General features: G+C 32.7%; 2 protein-coding genes across 2 annotated transcripts; both read right to left on the minus strand.

Moving 5' to 3' along the window:
- Window positions 1-939: 939 nt before the first annotated feature.
- LOC123899375 lies at window positions 940-7,361 on the minus strand. The gene is made up of 3 exons (XM_045950484.1): window positions 6,759-7,361; window positions 3,072-3,239; window positions 940-2,856 (listed from the first exon to the last, which is right to left on the minus strand). The coding sequence occupies exons 1-3, from the start codon at window positions 7,323-7,325 to the stop codon at window positions 1,186-1,188; spliced, it is 2,406 nt and encodes an 801-aa protein (XP_045806440.1). The 5' UTR covers window positions 7,326-7,361; the 3' UTR covers window positions 940-1,185.
- Window positions 7,362-15,967: 8,606 nt separating this feature from the next.
- On the minus strand, window positions 15,968-20,826 carry LOC123899172 (ubiquitin-conjugating enzyme E2 7). Its single transcript, XM_045950242.1, has 6 exons — window positions 20,668-20,826; window positions 20,476-20,578; window positions 20,003-20,100; window positions 19,708-19,808; window positions 18,884-18,961; window positions 15,968-16,406 (listed from the first exon to the last, which is right to left on the minus strand). The coding sequence occupies exons 1-6, from the start codon at window positions 20,711-20,713 to the stop codon at window positions 16,329-16,331; spliced, it is 504 nt and encodes a 167-aa protein (XP_045806198.1). The 5' UTR covers window positions 20,714-20,826; the 3' UTR covers window positions 15,968-16,328.
- Window positions 20,827-22,297: the final 1,471 nt, after the last annotated feature.

Below are 22,297 nucleotides of genomic sequence, written 5' to 3' on the forward strand. Positions count from 1 at the left end.
ATAGTATGACTCAAGCTCAAATCTCATATATCTTCTTATTTATTTACTTTAAGAATGAAATTTTTAACTACTATAGTTTGTTTGACAAGTATATACTTCTTCCATTTCAAATTACTTGTCGTTTTAGAAAAAAACAATAAATTAAAAAAATATATTTTTGCATCTTATCTTTCTATTATACCTTTATTTTAATTCACCAATAATTTTTTTTGCATACATTTTCTCTTTTCAATAAATTTAATATATCATGTACCGAAAAAAAAATTAATATGTTATGTACCAATTTTTTTTAAAAAAAAAACTTTAGTTTTTCAAATATATATTAAATCTTTTACGATTTCAACAACTACTCCTAAATATTTGGAATTTACATAAGGATATAATAGACAAAATATAACCTTAAATTATCAAAACGACAAGTAATTTGAAACAATTTTTTTTCCTAAAATGACAAGTAATTTGGATGGAGTATATAACTTGATCTTTTATATTCAAAGGGATATTCATTAGGAGTTATTTGAAAAAGAAACTATGAAAGTATCAAAAAATTGAAAATGGATTTATATTTAAGGACTATTTACTTTTTTTCTCGTGGAAATTAATCAATTTTTTTGTTGTTGTGTTGATAAATAAATATATTTCGTAATAATAGAACAAAATTTATGTGTCCCGATTATTGTGACAAGTGTGAGTTAAGTTCACATTGCTTAGTAAAGTAAAGGTTGAACACTTTATAATTAAGTGAGAGAACCCATAAACCTAATAACTTATGGTTTCAGGTTAAAGTGTGATGTTTAACTCACTTATACGGTTGTTCTTAAACGCAATGTGGATGACCCCTCGTGATAATCCAACATTGACATAATGTTCTTTCATTTACACCAATCGGTTAGATAGGAAAAAACCAACATCCAAAAGTATTGTAAAAGAAAGATGAGGTTTTGCATAATATCCCTTTATTTATAGACATTGAAAAAGTTCAAGAAAATATTGATCAGTTATGCATAGGTTCAAATATTTTAAGAGGTTAACAGTACATTGTAGCATAGTGCATATTATTGAGAATATTGTTATTTGTTGTATATATAGTATCTATATATATAAATTCAACTTTTTCAATTTCATTTCTTTTTTACTATATCAATTTCATCATTTGTTGAGATACACCATACTATCTCAGACAAATTAAACATTGCTAGAGGGATTCTCCCATTGAACAAGTTCCCTCATTGCCTCTTCAATCTCTATTGTTCCATGCATACACACACTCAAGCAAAACCCAACAACACTCAAACTCAAAACAACTTCACTCTTAAGTTCTTTTTCACCTTCATCACTATACAACTTCTCAACAACATCTCTTGACCTATGAAGAAAATTTTCAATAATTTCTCTTATTCCATCTTCTCCTAAACCCGAAAGCCACGTTCCGTCCTCTCTCGACTTTCCCATTTCAACATCACAAGACATGTTCTTCTTCTTTTCAGTCTCTTTCTCAACAAACTTGAATGATTTCATCTTGGAAATTTCTTCAAGACCTTTGATGGAAGAGCAAATAATTTCCCTAACATTAGCAAGTTCACTTTGTAGCATATTCACTTCCTCATTCACAAAATTGTCACTTCTTTGAAACTCTTGTTGAAGTGTTTTTAATGCACATGCACCAAAATGCAAAACATCCACTAACTTTGACAATGAGCCCAAAAGCCTATTATAGCAACCACTATGAAATGGTACAAACCAGAAATTGGGCTCAGCTTCAGCTTCTATAACATATTTTTTCATCTCATTAACTTGGACCTTCAATTTTCTTTGATTTTCTTCCAATTGAGAATCAGTTTTACCAACTAGGCTCAATGTCTCAATTGAATCAAAGAGATTGGACAAACATTGAGAGAGTTCAAATTTGGCACATGTTGAAGCCCTTTTAGGCCAAAAAAGAAGATCCACAAAAATAGAACATGAAAGCCCAATGAAAGTTTCGATGATTCTTTCTATTGCGAACTCGCTTGGTGGGCCTATATTTTTTCGGCCCAAAATTAAAACGGCCCCAATCACTGCTGAAATGCCACCTGCAGGCCCATACATTTGGCTTCGTTGAAGAAAACTTGTGAAAATGAACCATGGAAGTAGAGACAAGAATCTAATTGACACTAGCCTATTAAACACGAAACAACCCAACACACCGTACACAGTTCCTATCACCGTCCCTTGGGCTTTAACATTTGCGGCCCTAAAAGCAGGTTCTCTACCCGAAATGTAGCTCACAGCCACCGGAAGCCCAGCCCAAAACCCGCTTTCTTTGCTATATAATAAGCCCATGAAGACCGAAAGACCCAGAGCGAAAGAGTACTTAACTGCCGGGAGAAGATTTGTGCTTTTTAATTTTATGGCCCAATTAGCCCATTGATCTTTGCCTTCGGGAGAATTTTCTTTTTTCTTAGTGGGCTGGGCTTCAGCATTAGTTGGGCCTTCGGTTGATGATTTCATGTGAAGGAGTTTGGCACAAAATAGGAAGAAAAAGATGGGCAATTCTTTGTGAGTTGTTGGAATGGTTTGAAGGGATTGAAGAAAATGTGTTATGTTTTTTGGATTGGATTCAGGAACAGTAAGTGAACCACCACCACCTAGGAAGGTGTGTTTAGCATTTTTAATGGTTAGGTTAACATGCTCCTCAAGTGTGCTTAGACCATGTTTAAGGTCTTGATCAAGATTGTTGATTGGGAATGATTTGGTGCAACTTAAAGCCAATTCCATTCCTATAAGATTGGTATCTATCTCTTGAAGTTTCTCCCCCAAGTTATTGTAATGTGGTTTGAAAAGTTTAATTGGAAGTCTCTCCCACTTCATGCCATCCTATTCAAAAGGGAATTAAATTAATACACATTATGGAATTTAGATTCCTTGTAGATTGTTAATTCACGCAGTCAGTAGTATATCAATAACTATTGGATTAAAATTGAACAATTCATATTTTAAATTTGAAGATCTGAATCGTCTCATCTCGATCAAATAATTACTTTATGGAGGTGGTATATATTGATTTTATGAAATGAGTTTAGTGGACTTACTAGGTAGCGCATGATGGTTGAAAAGATCTTGGTTCGCTTGGTTGCCAAAGACTTAGCACGAGAGATTAATCCTTGTGCAGAAATACTTTCCTCCTCACTAATTACACTTACTAGAAGCTTTAATCTCTTCAAAATATTATTTGTTAACAGCTTGTAGTTTTTGTTCACCTGCACGAAACCATGAAACGAAACTTAGATCATAGAAGTTTTTTTTTTCTTCTTAAAAATAAATCTTACATTTAGCATACTAAAAGCAACATCAATACAAAATTAGATACTATTAAAAATAATTTTGACTATGAGTTAATAATTTTTACTAGTCAGTACATCATATAGAGTAGTGTAGTCTTGTCATGCAAACTAAAATCTTATGAATAATCCAAACACTTGGCAGCTTATAGCTTCTAATAGATATGTGGGATATCCACGTGGGACAAGAATGAAGATGATTGAAGAATCCACTAACAATAACTAACTAACACTACTATGAAATTGATTAATTAACTAATTAAGTCTTGGCAGTTGTTGACAAGATATAGAGGGACCACTATAGAATCCAGATCAATTTTCAGATTCTAGAGCATGCCGTACGATTCATGTTTTATTTATTTATTTTCCTAAAGTGGGTTTCAACATGCTCTTCCTTCCTGACTATCGTTTTTGTTGATGTTCTCTAAGGACTTGTTTTTTGTACGCTATGTACTATTTTTCTCTTCACTTAGGTTTTATCCCATTGGATTTTTTTGATAAGATTTTTAACAAGACATATGTTGTTTAAGCACTTGCTTGTTTATCGTGGATTTTGGTCTAGTCCCCATATTTTGGAATTTTCCTCCCTTTTTCCTTATTTTTATCTAAAAACGCACATTTGCCTATTTATAAAAATAAAATAAAAAGTGGGTTTGAACATATGAACCCATTAATACTCCAAAGTGCAAACTATTTAAGCATAGCTTCACCCAATTTATCCTAATAATGATTTACGTGTCATGTTCCATTCCATTGAATTAATTGTCACTCTTGTATCCCATGTTAATGTTACGTAAGTTCATACGAGGAACATTGATAGCTAGTTGGTTCATGGTGATTAACGCTGAACTTGATAAGAAGGATCATAATTCGATCCTCCGTAATTGTGATCGAAAGGAGCTTGAAGCACTTGATGTCAGAACTGATTCCTGAACCAGATTAAACTGGTGGTGAAAGAAGAAAAAATAAGTTGACACGAGGAACGCAATTGCTACCATGCGCGCACACACACCCTCCCCCCTATATACCTATTTACGATCCATGCTCCAAAGGATAATAATATTTACATCATCATTTTTGGTTTTATACAAATAAATTTTCAGATTAATTCAAACATTTTCCCTTACAATTTTTGTTTCTCAAATAAGTAAAATAGAATTTGTGTAGGTGGACTTGATAGGGAAAAGAGGAAACAAACGATTGATGGATGACGTAAAGATTCCACTTAAATGGCAAATGTTTTGGCAAAGAATTTTGTTTTGTTTACCTTTTTAGAGGGATAAAGAATTCTAGAAAATATTTTCCTATTCAAAGAATAGTGTATTCTTGTACGAATTTTGGGTTTTTGAGATGGCCAACTTTTTCCATTAGTCCAACTTTTAACAACACTCATTTTGTCTTTACGCCACAAAATCTCCTTTGGATGTTTGTTAATTACCAAGGTTGTCAGAACCGGACCGGACCGGCCGGTCGGACCGGTCGGACCGTGAACCGGCCATGAAACCGGCTCGGTTATGATAAAAAACCGGACAGGAAACCAACCGAGAAAAAAACGTGGCGAACCGGGTTGAACCGGGTTGAACCGGTGAACCGGCCGGCCGGTCCAAACGGTTTTGCAATTTTTTTTTTTTTTTTTTTTAAAAACAAGGCAAAATCTTCAAATGTCAACTTTGATTATGGAGAAACAAACCTTGAAGACTATAATGATTATTAGTTTTTAACTTTTTATGTCTAGATGAACATTATAATGATTATTACGTTGCATTTAGCTATGCATTTGGACACTAGTCTTTATGAACTTGATGAACATTTAGTTTTTGCTTTTTCACTTGGCACTTGGTTTTGGTAGTATGTTGCCAATTGATTTTTTTGAAAGCAGTATGTTGTCAATTGATGTTATGGTACTATTTTGTGTTATTGAACTTAGTTTATTATATAATTTCTAATTTGGTTTGAATTATAAATTTTATTTTATTTTGACCTTTGATATTTTATCTTTTTAATGTGTGAAATTATGAAATATTGAACAATTATTCATATATTTTTATTTATATATTAATTAAATTATATATTTAATAAAAAACGGTTCGACCCCGGTTGAACCCGGTCTGACCAATTGAACCTTGAACCGGTGAGCTTGCCGGTTCGATGACCGGTCCGGTTCTGACAACCTTGTTAATTACTTAGAGAAGCTTTTTAGTACTGGATGGCACTTGAAGAAACTAAAAATTATCGAGGCACTTAAATCACTCATTTCCAAGATAAAAATTTCACCATATTGACGAGACACTCTGAAAATGTTCCTTTCGGAAATAAACATCATTTCGCAAATTTCAGATAGTTCACACAATAGTTTGCCAAATTAGCATCCATACTAATTTATTTTTCTAAATCAAACCCAAATCTAAGAAAATCTCAAACGACCCAATAATACCACGAGAAGACATCCACTCAACACCCAAGACCCAACCAAATATATTTGCTTAAATCAACATGACTACGTTTATCAGTATTTTGTGCCACTAAGTCATTTGAATATACAATTTAATTAACCTATTCATATAAGAATTTTGCATTGATTATTTCTACTATATATAGAAGAGCAAACTAATGAGATAGGCTACGTATAAGCTGACAATAACTTACCATAAGCAATCTCGAGTAGCTTATGAAGAAAAGAAATTGAAAAACTTATGCATGCATGTATCATCGTTAAGATATTTTGATAAGCTAGAACTTCTAAACTTACACAAATATTTTTTTTTAACAAACAAAAATGAGATATATAATATATTAATAAAAAGCAGTTTCCTCAACACAAGATGTATCGAGTAGATTACAACTTACACAAATATTTATGTCAAATGATAAGTCTAAATAAACATTTACCCAAGCAAATGATATATCTTTCCACCAATGATAATTAATAATGAAACATCCAAAGTTTTAAATAAATTAAAAAGACTCTATTTTAGCATGAGTTTGATTAATTTTTTTCTTAGCATGAGTTTGATTAATTTTTTTTCTTACAACTTTGAAGGATAGGCCCAACCTTCTCAAAGTTAGGGGGGACTGACCAGTTGCTACGAGTCTGTTTCTAAGGGGGTTTTGGGAGAACAAACGACGTTGAAATGGGCACCAATATATATAATATTCACCGCAAAACAAAAACAAAAATCTTGCTAACATGTGTCATGTGTTTTAAGGTTGCATATTAAAAAAATTATAAGTAGTTTTTTTTTATTGAAAATATGAGGGCCGGGTTTTGAATCTTGGACACTCCTCCACTTATCTATCGGTGAAATTTCTAGCTATTAGATTACGTGACTAAAAGAAGAAAAAAAAGTTCGTATATATACTATGAAAAAAATCTTATATAAAAATATACTTAATGACATTATCACCTAAAGCTAGTTTGAAAGAAAATGATAAAATTACCTGGTAGCAAGCAAATCGTGGGTAAGGAAGAAGCAATGCAACAACACAAGCAAATACACCTAAAGCAGTACTAGCAGCCAATTGAATAGGATGCATAAAAGTATCAATATGAACGCCATTAGCATAAGCCACCACATAAACCAACACAATTTGACCCAATGAAATTCTCTTAGCAATCAAATGTGTCGATTGAGCCGAAGGCAAAACCACGACAAATGCAGCCAAAGCTACGGCAATAGAAGCCGTTCCTTTAGACAATCGATTTGGACCTATAGCCCATAAGCTCAAAATTGCTGGGCCTAAACTTTGAATCGTAGCATAAAGCCCGAGCCAACAACCGCGTAGCGCGTCACCTAAAGTCGCGTCATTTATGATAATGAGAATCACAACCACGTATGAAAATGCCGGAAATGTTATGAGGCTTGTAATTGAAATTGGCCCATAAAGTGTTACAATTGCTACTATGGTGCAAGCTAAGGCTGTTCTAAATGCTGAAGAGAGACACTCTTTCCACAATGGTGGAATGTTGAAGAAACTCAAAATAAGGTTTAGTGGTAAGGTCTCCATTTGGTTTTTTGTGTGGCTTTGTGGTGTTGAGTGTACTCTTGCATGCTCTTTGGTTTTATAGTGAGATATAAGAGAAATAAAGCATGTGTGATAAGTTGATAAGTGATAATTAATTTCAATTTGGAATTTATTATTTAGAAGTATTTAGGTAATAATGGATGTGATGTGATGTATAAATTAGGTCGGGGTACTTCATAGGGTACTCACATTTAAGTATCTGAATCCTATTTTGTTGATTAAAAAAACTAGATAATGGAAGTGATGTATACGTAGGACCATATATACTGCACTATAAATGTTTGATTCTGTTTTAGTCAACTATTCAAAAATTTGTTTGTCTTAATTTATAACGCCACATAGTACACACGTAGATTCATCGACACTGTTAATGTAAAAAATATGTATTAATTATTAAGATATTGAGTTCAACCAGTTAATGTGTGTTTCACTAAATGACGAAACGTTTGGGGGAATTGAGTTCGATTTTTCGATGTAATAAATTTTTGGTTTAATTTTATTTATCTTATGATCGAGTTTCGAATTACTATGGACTCTTCCTCTAAAAACTCTATAGGATTAAAAAAAATGTATCGGATTGGATTTAGAATTCCGACCAAGTTAAAGGATGGGTGCTTCATCTTCAACTTCAAGTTTGCAACGACTAGCAAATACGTAATGACTTTCAATATTTTTTTTCTTTTTCTTTCTGACTTTCAATATATTGAGAATGAGACAAGAAGCAGGTATAAGGGAGAATATGACTTCAGGAGTAAATACTTCGTCTCTTCAAAGACGTATCCATTTCACTATAATCCATCTTACTATAATTATCTCTTTAAATATTTAGCAGAGTCGGTCTAAGGGTCAAACATCTCAAGTCAAGATTTTAGACATCAAATTTTTGATATATTTTTTTTTTCAAAAAGTTCAATTTACTTATAAACATATAAAATAATTAAATTTCATAGATATTTATCAAGTTTAGTTGGTCAAAATAAGAGTCTCATATTTTTCTAATCTAAGGTTCAATTTATGAACTCTATAAGATTTAATATTTTGAATTATTTTTTATAAGCTATGTTTTTTTTAAGACCTCGCGCTAAATTTTTTTGCTTTAGGTCTCTAGGAGTGTCGGGTCAATCCTAAATAAAAGAAAAAGACAAATAATTTCTAATCTTACTTCCACTTCTCTTTCTTACTGGGATGTTGGAGTATTTACAGATACAACCTCTAATTTATCATGATATAAGTATAAAATTTTTACCGTTGTCAAGAATGACTAATTTTCGTTGAAAATTTGTTGGACACAAAATATGAATTTTTTCCTTTTAATTGAATTATTTTCATGCACAAAAGACAGAAATAATCCACTATTTAATAGGTACTCCCATTGGAGCAAAATCAAAATAGTACCTAATAGGTACTAGTTCTAAAATAAGACTTGGTACCTATATCATTTTTTTGGGACTCATTTATAATGATGTATAGTTATTGGTTAGATGTGTTATTGGTGAGACCTATTTAAAACTTGGAAAATGTTAACTTGTGCCCTTAATGCACATGTTAAGGAAGCAAAAATAGAAATTATTAAATGCTAATTTGTGCATTTTGACTTTTGAAGCATTAAATTTCTTGTATCATTAAATGTTGAATTACTATTTTGGTATATATTATCATGTGCCCTAAGGGCACATGTTAACAAGACCCTTAAAACTTTTTATGAATTGTTGGGTTGGAGGGATCGAGTACTTATTAGGTACTACTATTAAAAAATTATAAATGAGTGATGTGTACACGTTGGGCCGATTAAGTACCAAAAAATGATAAGCTTCATTGTGGATGCTCTGCTTAAAATTAAATTAAATAGTCCTCGTAAGCTTAACCCAATTAATAAAAATATCAATTTTATATGCAGAGGTTCAAATGTCGAACATCTCATTTATTTACCTTAAATATGAAATTTCTAACCACTAATCTACTTAAAAAAAAAAAATTACACAAAACTAAGTAGGAAACGCATTCTAATTTCTGGACGCCGTATTGCTGGAACGTTGAAAAAGATAGGAACTTACGACTCATAGTTAAAGTATAGCAGAGGATATAATGATAACTTTGGCTTAAATGGAGATAAAAAACACAAAAGAAAATAAAAAAATCTGAGTATTTAATTTCATTAACTATAATTTTGAATTTTTATTTAAGATTTTGAATGTTTTATAGTATATTAAGTAGTTGGATCTACTAAATATCATATTATTAGATTTATATTCCTAAAAGATTAGTAATGGTAAAAATAAAGAAGATGAAAAACGGAGTGGATCTTGACTCTTCAATGGCTAGGTCTGCGTGCCATAGGTTTGTGTGATTTACATAAATAATTTCTTCGGTCTTTTTTATAGAAGACAATTGGGTCAACAAAAATTAATGTATATAAATTATATTACGAATTAGAGTATATTAACTTTGTTGACTCAGTTGTCTCTTATAAAAACAATGAAAGTAGAGATGATATTTTTTTCACTACTAGTATTCGGTTCATCGAACCGTCTAATTTGGTTCTGAAGTCAATTTTGGAATCAAATAATTCCATCATCCTTCCGATCGCAGTTGTAAGAGATCGAACCGTAATCCTCCTACCAAATCTAGTACCGATTACTACTATACCGACTAACATATTAGTTAAAGGTGATATATTTTTGTACACATCAGCATTTCTTTTCAAGAGTTACGAAGTACTGGTAAAATTTATTTAATTGTTTAATATCTCCTGACAAATATTTATGAAACGGACCAGTGAAAACAAAAATGATAAATATGAACTGTATGGCTCAATTAATTTTTTAAATGTATAGAGTTGAATAGTCAAATGAAGAAAATAGTTCTTCTTTTATCAAAAATGAAAATAAAAATACAAATCTGGAATCAACAAGATATTAGTGTCGATATTGATTTACATACTTCTTTCGGTCATATATATATATATATATATATATATATATATATATATATATATATATATATTTTGAGAAAAACACACATATCAAAGAGACTTATTTTTATATTAAAAATTCTAAAATGTTATGTGTTATTCCAAAACTAATCTTGGGTATGTATTTATGTAATTAATGAATAACATTAGAATAAATTACATTTTATACAATTTAATAAGGGTATACAAGGAATTATCTATTTAATAAAGAATAAATTTAAAGAGTGTCTCTTAATAAAAAAAACCAATTTTTTTTTCCAAAGTATCCTTATATATAGGACCGGAGGGAGTATTTTCCTTCTCCAACATGCTGAGGATAAGCAAACATGAATATATTAGTAGATTTGTGCTTAGACCTTTATATATATATATATACAAAATAGATTCTTCAAAAAATAAATGATGTACAATTTAGGAAAAAAATACTTCATCCGTCCCAAAATATAAGCAAAAACTGCTCAACAAAGATAATGTATTTGGTCCAAATTTTTAAACAAATACATCAAATTTTCTCGACTCATTTTTACATATATTTTGAGACGGATGGAGTTATTGGCCTCTGTAGCAGCATTCACTGTTTCTCTCCCAGCTGCCACTTTCGAACCAGCTATTCCTGAACAAACAAACACTGCCACCTGGACGCTCGAAACCACCATCAGGAGTACATATTTCTTTTTTTGGTACATGGATGGAGTACATTTTTTTTTTGTCAGGTAGCCTAGCGGCTTGAAATTACACCTTTAAAGATTGAAAAATGGAGTGTCCGGGGTTCGAATCCCGGCTCTTGTGTATAAAATGCTGGAGTACATATTTACTTACATATAAACAAGACTCAAATTGAGTAATTTCACATTGAAGAAAGTTATCCTTTATTGATAGTTTATCATTAAAAAGTCTTTAAGTGAGCAGTGATACCTTCACGGGCACCAATTTGTTTCACGTAACATCACAAGTTTTTTTTTTTTACGGAATAACGTTGTGATGTTTCAACTAACATCACAAGTTGAGAGAATAATTCGAATTATATAATAAGTTTTTTTTTGAGAGAATAAGCTTTAGTTGTATTCTCGTTTCAAATAAACAAAAAAGAAATCTCTCAATCGTTTTCAACCGACTTTGAGAGACAACCCAAAACCTAGTTACTATAGAACTATTCTCACCCCTTCCCCTCCACACCAAACACGTCTCTTCGATGATTTGGATCATCTCCTGCTGTCTGTCCTGCACTAATTGCAACTGTTGGATTTCTACAGTTGTTTCTCTCTCCAACCCACTCTATTTTTCTTTACGATCTCAACCATTTGGTTAAGACAAAAGAAATGACAGACCACATTAAGATAGGAGAGGATCCAAACTCCTCGATCCACCATATTGAATCTTTACACTCACTACATAAACTATATCATTCTCCAACCCATTTTATTTAACAAGACTTTAAACCACAATCCCTCTAAAATCTTCCTTGATTCTCCAACACCAATCAAACAATATAATAAATACTTTAAAAAAATGGGTCATGTTAAACAGTGCACCCGGTGCACTTGTTAGCTTACCAAAAATAGAAATAAAACATAAAGTTAATGTTGATAAAATAACTTTTTACACTTTCAATGCATTGAATGCACGAGTTTCAAGACAAAATTTTCTTATCTATGTGTTTAACTAGTGCACCAGGTGCACTATTTAACATTTTCCTTAAAAAATATATCGATAGTTAATTAATAAAAATAATTTAGTAAAATCCACAAAGTTTTTTGGTCCAAATATTATTTTTTCTTAATCTATGTAAATGGTCAAATGTAATACTACCAAATGATTTACTTTTACCCAAAAGACATTCACCTTTGCTAGTTTAAAGTTGGATCTATACCAAATGCTCCAAACATATAATTTTCAAACTTTAAATCCACACACACACACACATAGGCAATGTGCAAGAGTAAGACAATATTCTCATATCATTAAACGTTCTTCGTTCCTCCCCCTCTTAGAGGCTTAGACTCTTACCTAACAAATTAGTCGTATTCAATATTATTAAAAAAATCAAAAGTCTTAATTGGTGTGTGCTATATGCTGGTTGTTAGTGGCATTGGATTCAATGTGAAACTCAGAACCAGACATTGAAATATATATAAAGGAATTCTGCCATGCACGATTAGATTAAAATGGGGTCTTTATAGATCTCCACTTAACTTAATTTCCTTTACATAATTGTTTCCCTTGAGAGCTAGGAAGGGTCAAGTGGGGGAACAATAGTGCACTTATCATGGTCTAATAGTCTTATAATTACTTCGTTAAAGTTGTGCGGCTAAAACACTTTCTTTTCTTATTTTTTAATAATTTCTTTTGGGAACAATTTTTTTTTCTTATATATTTTATAGATTTCTTTTGGTTATCGAGTACTCTATGGCGAATCGTTCTGGAGAATTCAAGTTTAATTTCTGGTAAAAATAATTAGTGGTAGACTTTACTTATATCGCGGTCGAATTCTGAATTATCAAAGTGCGTACTATCATTCTCCTAAGAAATAAAAAAAATATTTTGGACAAATTAAATTTTGGGATTCATCATTTAAGTCAAAACAAATTTAAGATTCAACATACGCATAGAACGATACTTAAAATTATACCCACCAAAAAATTTCTTCATATCGCTAAGATGCTAACAAAATTTGAACTCATGTCCTTACAAGTTACTCCCTCCGTCCCAAAATATAAGGGAAAATTGGTCAACTAAAGTTGATGTATCTAGTCCAAATTTTTAACCAAATACATCAACTTTCTTTGACCAATTTTCTCTTATATTTTGGGACAGAGTAGTATGAATCAACTCTTTATCATATATAATTCATTTTTTTTAGAAGAAGGTAAATTAGTTCACCCAAATTGGTACAAAAAAGAATCAAACTTGAGACTATATATAATTCAATTTTAATTTAACCAATATACTTTAATTTTTATTGTCTTTTCTTGAACAATTTATTTAATTTATCAGTGCTAAAAAAAGTAATAAAGGGATAAATTATCCCCACTCAGTACTGTCCCAAAGACAATCTTTCTTGGGGGGAAAGCTGACGAGTTTATTTAGAATTTAGAAAGGTATTCTTCGAAACTAGGAAGCACCCCTAACATATATGGCTTATAAGTGGAATCACAGGTAAGAAAAGAAAGTAGTGCATCTTCTTCTAGATTATATACACACTAATGATAATACTCGCACAAGGTCTCCTATATTGAACATAATTTTTTTTAAAAGTAGTTTAATGGTTAAAAATTCATCTTTAAAATGGATAAGTAGAATGTGCAGAGTTTAAACTTCGGCTCATATATATCCTAATACAATGTTCCTACCGATTGAGTTAACCTCACAATGACATTTAAAATAAATTTTTATTATAGCGTAAATACAACTTAATTGATAGTATAAGAGGCGCTAATATAAGAAAGTTGATTGTTCTGGTAAACTCCCAATTGCCCTTACTTAAGATGATGTCATGTGTCCAAAGTAAGGGCAGTTTGTGTTAAAAAATATGGTAATTAAACTGAAAGTACACATGTAACCAAGCCATCTAAGTCATATTTCATCTTGTGAGTGCAAATGTTACTTAGTGTCACTTTAGTTAATAAAAAAATGGCTTCAATGCAGTTTTGACCCGAAGTTTTAAAATTGTGCGACTTGGCCTCCCAAATTTTAATTGATTGATTTTAACCCCCTAAATTACACAATTGCTCGAATTTTGCCTCCAAATATCCAAAATCCCTTAATAAACTTCAATCCCAAATCAACTCCAAGCTTCATCTCCTCTTCCATTTTCATCTTCAACCCATTTTCATCTCCTCTGATTCCATCCTCCTTCTCTCCAAATTTCTTGTTCTTTTCCAATCTCATCATCGTTGTTCTCCCAAGAAAAAAGAGATATTTTTTTGACTGGTGTTGTGATGGGTGTTATTGCTACTCTGCACAATCTTTGTGGTAGAATGCATTCTAAGGATTATGTGACATAATTGATTTGGTCTGAGTCAAATAGTGGTGGGTTGTTATAATTGTTGGTGCTGGCTTTGCTTGGATGATTCTCATTATCATGTCTGATGGTAAATGCAGGTTTGGATAATTTGGCAAAGTGATTAATGCATGTTGGCGGGAGAAGTTATTATACATAAGTGTAATCCTTATGTATGGTACATAAGTCAATAACATCCATTAGATTGAGCATCCACATGTAATAATCCTAGCCAATCTCAACTCACACACTCGCACCTAATCTCACACCCCCCAAATTTCTCACGTACCCCCCAAATTACTTGCGCACCCCCAAATTTCTCGTGCACCCCCCAAATTTCTCATGCACCCCCCAATTTCTCGTGCACCCCCAAATTTCTAGCGCACCCCCCAAAATTTTTCACGCACCCCCAGATGACTTGTGCGCCTAATTTTTTTTTAACCCCCCATATTTCAAGCCTAAACCATTTTGCTGTGGGAATGGTTTCAAAAATATACACTCCAAAACCATTAAGTGCATAAGATGGTTTTGAAGTACAACCTATAATTAGAATCATAATTGTTTTTTTTTTGTACAATTATAATCATTATTTAAAACCAGTTAAATGGTTTCAGATAGTTATACACTAAAACCATTTGTATTGTAAAATGGTTTTAGTGTGTTTTTATGGTTTTAAAAATTCTGGAAACCATTATGTTGGTTAAATGGTTTCAAATCACAATTATTGTTTGTATTCTAATTATAGGGTTGTACTCTAAAACCATCTTATACACTTAATGGTTTTGGAGTGCATATCTCTGAAACCATTCCCACAACAAAATGGTTTAGGCTAGAAATGTGGAGGGGACAAAAAAAATAAAATTGGGGGGCAAAAGTCATATTGGGGGTGTACGAGAAATTTTGGGGGTGCATGAGAAATTTGGGGGTGCATGAGAAATTTGGGGGTGCACAAGTAATTTGGGGGGTGCATGAGAAATTTGGGGGTGTGCTAGTAATTTGGGGGGTGCACAAGTAATTTGGGGGGTGCACTAAGTAACTTATGCATGGTGCATAAGGATAGCTTATGTATAATAACCAATCCCCACGTTGGCATGTGTAGAGTAGGTGGTTAATACTATTATGGTGTATTGTGCATAATAGTTAGTGATAATGGGTATGGCTTGCAGCAAATGAAAAAGTGGTTCATGTGTTTTGGATCCTGCTGCAAAAGTGGATTGTGCAGATAAGTGGATTATGGAGATAATTGATTCATGTGTGTTTCACAAATTTATTAGTAAAGTTTATACAAATCAGACTTCCTTATTCTCTCACATTAATTTTTTTTTTTTTTAATTATTAGGTAGCAAAAGAAGCTGATATGACATCTAACTTCTAAGCCACTTAAGCGACTTGTCATGTCAGCGTTGAATTGATCAAAATTGAGCTTTTGCAAAAGAGGATAAACAACTAAACATAAGGGGCCATAAATGTTATTTTGAAAATTATGGGACTAAAATCACAAGTTTTTGAAAATTAAGAGGAAAAAAGTGCAATTTAGCCAAACATCAACTTTGTTTGGGATATATACTATATACTATCAAACTATGATTAAAAAAAAACAAATAATATGCTAGCAAAAATGGCAATTATTATACATGTAAAGAAGGAAAATGGTAAAATCAGATGCAACACCCATATGATATCACAATATGTTATATAAGCAAAAGGCAAAACTTGGCGCCTAATACCATTTTTTTAGCAAAGGTTATGCAAATGAACAAACTGAATTTCCAATAAACTACTAGTCCCGAAAACACTAGCCAAAAACACATAGAATACAGTTTGTTTTTCAAAGTTGTAACAAATGATCGTGTAGAGAAGAAACAACAACGCACAACTGATGAAAGAAGCATGATGTCAACTTCAGATAGCAAGTCTTGACAGTTCAACCAACAGTAACAGGCGAAGCAATCCTTACATTAAGTGTATGTTCTTCACTCACAAAAGCAACATATGATGAGCCGCCGGCTGTGAATCACAACATTTCCTGTGACTTCCGCACACAACGGCTAACCTTTTTCTTGAAATCATCTCTCCTGTCCCTCCACTCCTTCTGCAATATTAACATCACACAGGTCTAAGATAAACTTCAAAACAATATTTCAAACTGTCAAGGTTTTATAACGCGTCAATCAAAGATATTGGCAACAACAATTTGTATTTCTAGGATAGAGTTGTAGAGGGTTTCCCATAACAAAATATTACAGGATAATATGTTAAATTCTCCACTACTCAAATAAAAGACTCATACAATATATCCTAACTTTCTTTTTTTTGTCGGACGACACCTATATTTTATTCAGAAATGATAGATATTACGAAGACAGTTTATACGAGGGTTTCCCATAACTATGATATTGATATTAGTTTTTCAGTTGTATGTAATCACTCAATTACTATTAGAGAAGTGCTATACTATACAGTACATGCTTGTATAATATGCAATTTCACATCCCACTCTTTATACTCTGTAGCTTTTTTTATACTCTGTAGCTATTATCAATGTACATTAGAACTTAACTTTAAATACTCAATCTTAAGGAAATATCTACATAAATAACTGGAGAATATGTATTATTAAAACAATCCAAGGAAAGAAAGATTATTTTACTAATATATAAAATAACCAAGTCTAAAACATAAAGAAATCAGAGTGGCGCAGCGGAAGCGTGGTGGGCCCATAACCCACAGGTCCCTGGATCAAAACCAGGCTCTGATAAAAATGTTATTTATCTTCTTTTTTTTTCCCCCGTTTGGACTTTATATAAAAAATAAAGTCTATAACATAACAACATTGGTAAAACTAAGAATTTGTGTGATTCTCAGACTCGAGATCAATATCGGGTTGTCTTTCCTTCTCTAGGCTACAAATAAGTATAAAGAGAAAAGTGTGGTGCAGATTGCAATATAAAGTCGCGTAAATAAGGAAAATGGTCAAACTTACCGCAGCTTCAACATTTGTACGGTTTAGCACACCTCTACCTTATTTTGGGTCAAGCAAGGCATAAAAAAAAGAGGTCACAAGGAAGTTCATCATCCCAGAAAGCCAGAACTAATTTTTATCATGTCAGATAATGCCAACACGCAGGCATCGAAATCTCACCCTACACATGCGTATTCAGCCTGCTTCAACCAGCTTGGGAAGGTTTAAAAACTGCCCTCACAAGTCACAATGAGACAGTGTAAGAGTGCATGCACCAGTCTCACCCTACGAAAGTAATGCTAAGCCTAAAACTGAGAGTGGATTTTTCTGCTAGTTTATTTCCTTCCAAATGCTCACCATATAATGACAATTGGGCTCGTAACACATCCCTTGCCTAGTGTAGGGATCTCGGTACACATGCCTGACTGAGAGGAATCTTATAACAGAAAGCAAAAAATTTCTCAACAGAAATGGAATTTTAAGAAATCTTTAAAAAGTAGGCAAAAGAAATGTGTCTCATTCAGCTAGTAGTAGTAACCCTTGTATCCAAGATGTTACGCGTATCAGCAGTGTATCGTGCCGAGTCTTTACTAGTTTAACACATATTTTAAATTTTAAACATGTCCTCTAAATTATGAAATGATGGATAAGTTATAAGATTATGGTTGATAGTTGTATAAATATATTTAAAATATTCTTATAAGATTATGGTTGATTCATGTATTCATGATGTGGGTTAGGGTAAGCAGGATGTGTTTTAATATTCTCTTGTGACTAGGAAGGTTTTTCATCCCTGAACTTGTGGGGCAGGTAGGAGGAATGGGGAAGGGTTGTGTTCGGCAAAAACTTGTCCCTACTTAGTAACCCCATTGCTAAGTCTGCCGACATGCTAAAAGGAAAAGCATTCTCATTTTTCTTCTGTGCTTCATAACTCCAATTATAAAACACTGATTTTCATTTAAACCTAAAGTAATTTGAGTAACGCCTAAACTACGATATTGATATTATTTTTCACTTGTATTTAATCACTCAAAAAATCCATCCTTACCAAAGATAGAAATTATCTCACTTTGTTATCTACTCGATTACTATTAGAAAAGTACTATACAGCACATGCTTGTATAATATGCAATTTCACATCCCACTCTTTACACGCTGTAGATATTATCAATGTACATTAGAACTTAACTTTATTAAATACTCAATCTTAAGGAATTATCTACATAAATAATTGGAGAATATGTATTATTAAAACTATCCAAGGACACGAGATTACTTTAATACTATATAAAATAACCAAGTCTATAACATAAAGAAATCAGAGTGGCGCAGCGGAAGCGTGGTGGGCCCATAACCCACAGGTCCCTGGATCGAAACTAGGCTCTGATAATATTTTTTTTTTTTTTATATCCTTTTGGCCTTTATATAAAAAAAGTCTATAACATTACAACATTGGTAAAACTAAGACTTTGCGTGATTCTCGGACTCGAGATCAATATCGGGTTATCTTTCCTTCTCTAGGCTACAAATAAGTGGAGTAGAAAGAGAAAACTGTGGTGCATATTGCAATATACAGTTGCGTAAATAAGGAAAATGGTCAAACTTACTGCAGCTTCAACATTTGCAGGAGATTCATCATTAGGCCCAGAAAGCATTGAAATGATACTCAACAATATACTCTCTACCTGCAAGACACCATACACAACACTTATTCAAAAGCAATTAAGAAGGTTTTAAAAGATTTACAAATAGCAAGTATGTCAAATCCCTCATGGTGGACAAGAAGTGGCATAGCATTTCCCAGTGACATCCGGCAAATTATGACTCATATCAAACTAACTTTGAAATTATTAACGATTAAATTAGCTTTAAGGCATTAAATATATGCTGTCTTTCGAGCAAATATCAATGATGGCTCTCCTTCAACTCATATCAAAGCTAGGTCATACTAAATAACTTAAGCCAGGGCGTGTTGTAGTATTTAACAAAAAAGCCAGACATTGATCAATCACATGGCCTTTAAGGCCTAACAAATCAGACAGCCTACTTAAAAAATGTAAGCCTACACATAAAAAGTTGAGCCTTTTAAGTTTACTTAGTGATAACTTTATGACTTATTTTCAAAGAGGGTTTCAAGTCGAGACGAAATTTTAAAAAGGCAAGCCAGGTCTAAAACAGCAACTCTATAGCAAGTAAACATATCAGGCTCGTGCCTTAGAAAGCTTGACCCACTCTAGCACATTTCCACCCTTATTAAACAAAAGCATGCTAAAGGAATACTAGACACTGCTAATCGGCAACGGCAATTCTATTACTAAGCTGATTTAGTCAGCAATATCAATGCAGAATCACCAACAGAATAATGAAGGGCATAATTCTCATCATGGGTATAAAGGAACTGAATTTATTATAGTTTTATATTTTCACATACTGTATGAACAGGTGTCCAGCGCTCACTTGCAAGCTCGTAACCATTTGGGTCATCCCCAGGAGGATGAAGAATAGATATACAAACCCGACCATCAGGATATACTGCAAAACGGAACAACATCATTCAACTTCATCTTTTAACCAAAGCAATATCACAAATGAGAAAAACCTATGATGCACAGACAAGATACGAGTATATCCGATACAATACGTATCAGATGTTGTTACTGTAATATGCATCAAGTATGATACACTCAACATTTGACGTATCCGTGCATCAGAGAGAAAAAACCAACCATTGGGATGCCATATATCTGAGGTGAATTTCACTGATGGTGGACTGTTTGGGTAGTTGGGCGGAAAGCTCATAATGGCATTGAAAAATCCTCCCTCGCTACAAGAAATTTAAAGAATTGACAAACAAATAAGCTGAATGATAACAGAAAGTAAACAAAACAAAAACTATTAAAGCACTAAACTCCAAAACCAATTCAATTAATGATCAGCATAATCAATCTGTATTCCTTCTACCAGTTCATTTACTTCTTAATACAAGAAACACCAAAACCAAGCAATTCAAGAAAACTTTGAGTAACCCCCCAATAACTATAATTAAAAAAACAATCTTTAGAGGAAAAACAAAAACCCCATCAAAGAAAATCAAATAATTAACACTAAAAACCTAAGTAACAATTGGAATCATATAAATTTATGCAAATTAAAAGAAAGGGTATTAAATTTAATTTCTTGATTGATAGAAAAAGCTTACTAAAGAGTATCTGGTGGTCCAATTATGGTTACACTCCATTCAAAAATATTGGTTTCATCAACCAAACCAGCGGAAAAGCCATCAACAGGATGTTTACAAAGATCTGTAAGAAAAGTGAGGTTAATTAGAACATAGCGGAAAATTGACGCGAATGAAAAGTTTGAAGAAATTCAAAGAGAATTTGTTGAATACCTTTGAGCTGTTTTTGAAGGAGAAGGCTTGCTTGAGAGGCTGCCATGGAAAGAGAGAGAGAGAGAGGTTGAAGAGCTGAAGAAGGAGGGTTTGCTTGCTTGTGAGATTGTGAAGATACAAAATTGGAAATTTGTTTTTTAGAAACCGAAATTTGTTTTCAAGGCAAAAAAAAACTTCGGTTTCTACGAATCGAAGTTTTTTTAAGGGCAAAATTGGAAATTCAGGGGATAAAAGATTCATGGGGGTGGGGAGAGAAAACATCTTCATTCTATCGCGAACTCGCTTGGTGGGCCTATATTTTTTCGGCCCAAAATTAAAAAACTTCGGTTTCTACGAATCGAAGTTTTTTTAAGGGCAAAATTGGAAATTCAGGGGATAAAAGATTCATGGGGGTGGGGAGAGAAAACATCTTCATTCTATCGCGAACTCGCTTGGTGGGCCTATATTTTTTCGGCCCAAAATTAAAAAGGCCCTGAAATTCCGCCCGCAGGCCCATACATCTGGCTTCGTTGAAGAAAACTTGTGAAAATGAACCATGGAAGTAGAGACAAGAATCTAACTGACAATAGTCTATTAAACACGAAACAACCCAACACACCGTACACAGTTCCTATCACCGTCCCTTGGGCTTTAACATTTGCGGCCCTAAAAGCAGGTTCTCTACCCGAAATGTAGCTCACGGCCACCGGAAGCCCAACCCAAAACCCGCTTTCTTTGCTATATAATAAGCCCATGAAGACCGAAAGACCCAAAGCGAAAGAGTACTTAACTGCCGGGAGAAGATTTGAGCTTTTTAATTTTGTGGCCAAATTAGCCCATTTATCCCTGCTTTTCAATAACTATTAAATTGATATTGAACAATTCATATTTTAACATCAATATTTTAAATTTGAAGATCTGAATCATCTCATCTCGATCAAGTAGTTACTTTTATGAAATGAGTTTAATGGGCTTACTAGGTAGCGCATGATGGTTGAAAAGATCTTAGTTCGCTTGGTTGCCAAAGACTTAGCACGAGAGATTAATCCTTGTGCAGAAATACTTTCCTCCTCACTAATTACACTTACTAGTAGCTTTAATCTCTTTACGATATTATTCGTTAATAGTTTGTAGTTTTTGTTCACATGCAGGAAACCATGAAAAAAACTTGGATCATAGAAGTTTTTTTCTTACATTTAGCATACTAAAAGCAACATCAATACAAAATTAGATACTATTAAAAATAATTTTTACTGAGGTATTAATTTTTACTAGTCAGTACATCATATAGAGTAGTGTAGTCTTGTTCATGCAAACTAAAATCTTATGAATAATCCAAACACTTGGCAGCTTATAGCTTCTAATAGATATGTGGGATATCCACGTGGGACAAGAATGAAGATGAGTGAAGAATCCACTAACAATAACTAACTAACACTACTATGAAATTAATTAATTAATTAACTAATTAAGTCTTGGCAGTTGTTGACAAGATATAGAGGGACACTGGGCTCTGTTTGGTAACATAAATAAGCTAGCTTGTAGCTTATTATATGAGCTTATAAGCTTGTTTCAAAAAATTAGAGGTGTTTGGTAACAAGCTTTTTGTACTAGCTTATAGCTTTTTTTCAGATGCTATTTCAAGTAGCAT

Source organism: Trifolium pratense, linkage group LG7 (genome assembly GCF_020283565.1).
Source record: "Trifolium pratense cultivar HEN17-A07 linkage group LG7, ARS_RC_1.1, whole genome shotgun sequence".
Taxonomy (NCBI): Eukaryota; Viridiplantae; Streptophyta; class Magnoliopsida; order Fabales; family Fabaceae; genus Trifolium; species Trifolium pratense.

What these genes read in the sequence shown, in the direction of transcription:
- LOC123899375 (XM_045950484.1), bottom strand. Translation starts at nt 7,325, where the DNA reads ATGGAGACCTTACCACTAAACCTTATTTTGAGTTTCTTCAACATTCCA. An exon ending in CACGATTTGCTTGCTACCAG is followed by an intron (nt 3,240 to 6,758) that starts GTAATTTTATCA and finishes GGTTTCGTGCAG; the next exon opens with GTGAACAAAAACTACAAGCT. An exon ending in CAACCATCATGCGCTACCTA is followed by an intron (nt 2,857 to 3,071) that starts GTAAGTCCACTA and finishes CCTTTTGAATAG; the next exon opens with GATGGCATGAAGTGGGAGAG.
- LOC123899172 (XM_045950242.1), bottom strand. Translation starts at nt 20,713, where the DNA reads ATGGCAGCCTCTCAAGCAAGCCTTCTCCTTCAAAAACAGCTCAAAG. An exon ending in AGATATATGGCATCCCAATG is followed by an intron (nt 19,809 to 20,002) that starts GTTGGTTTTTTC and finishes TCCGTTTTGCAG; the next exon opens with TATATCCTGATGGTCGGGTT. An exon ending in CTGCAAATGTTGAAGCTGCA is followed by an intron (nt 16,407 to 18,883) that starts GTAAGTTTGACC and finishes TTAATATTGCAG; the next exon opens with AAGGAGTGGAGGGACAGGAG.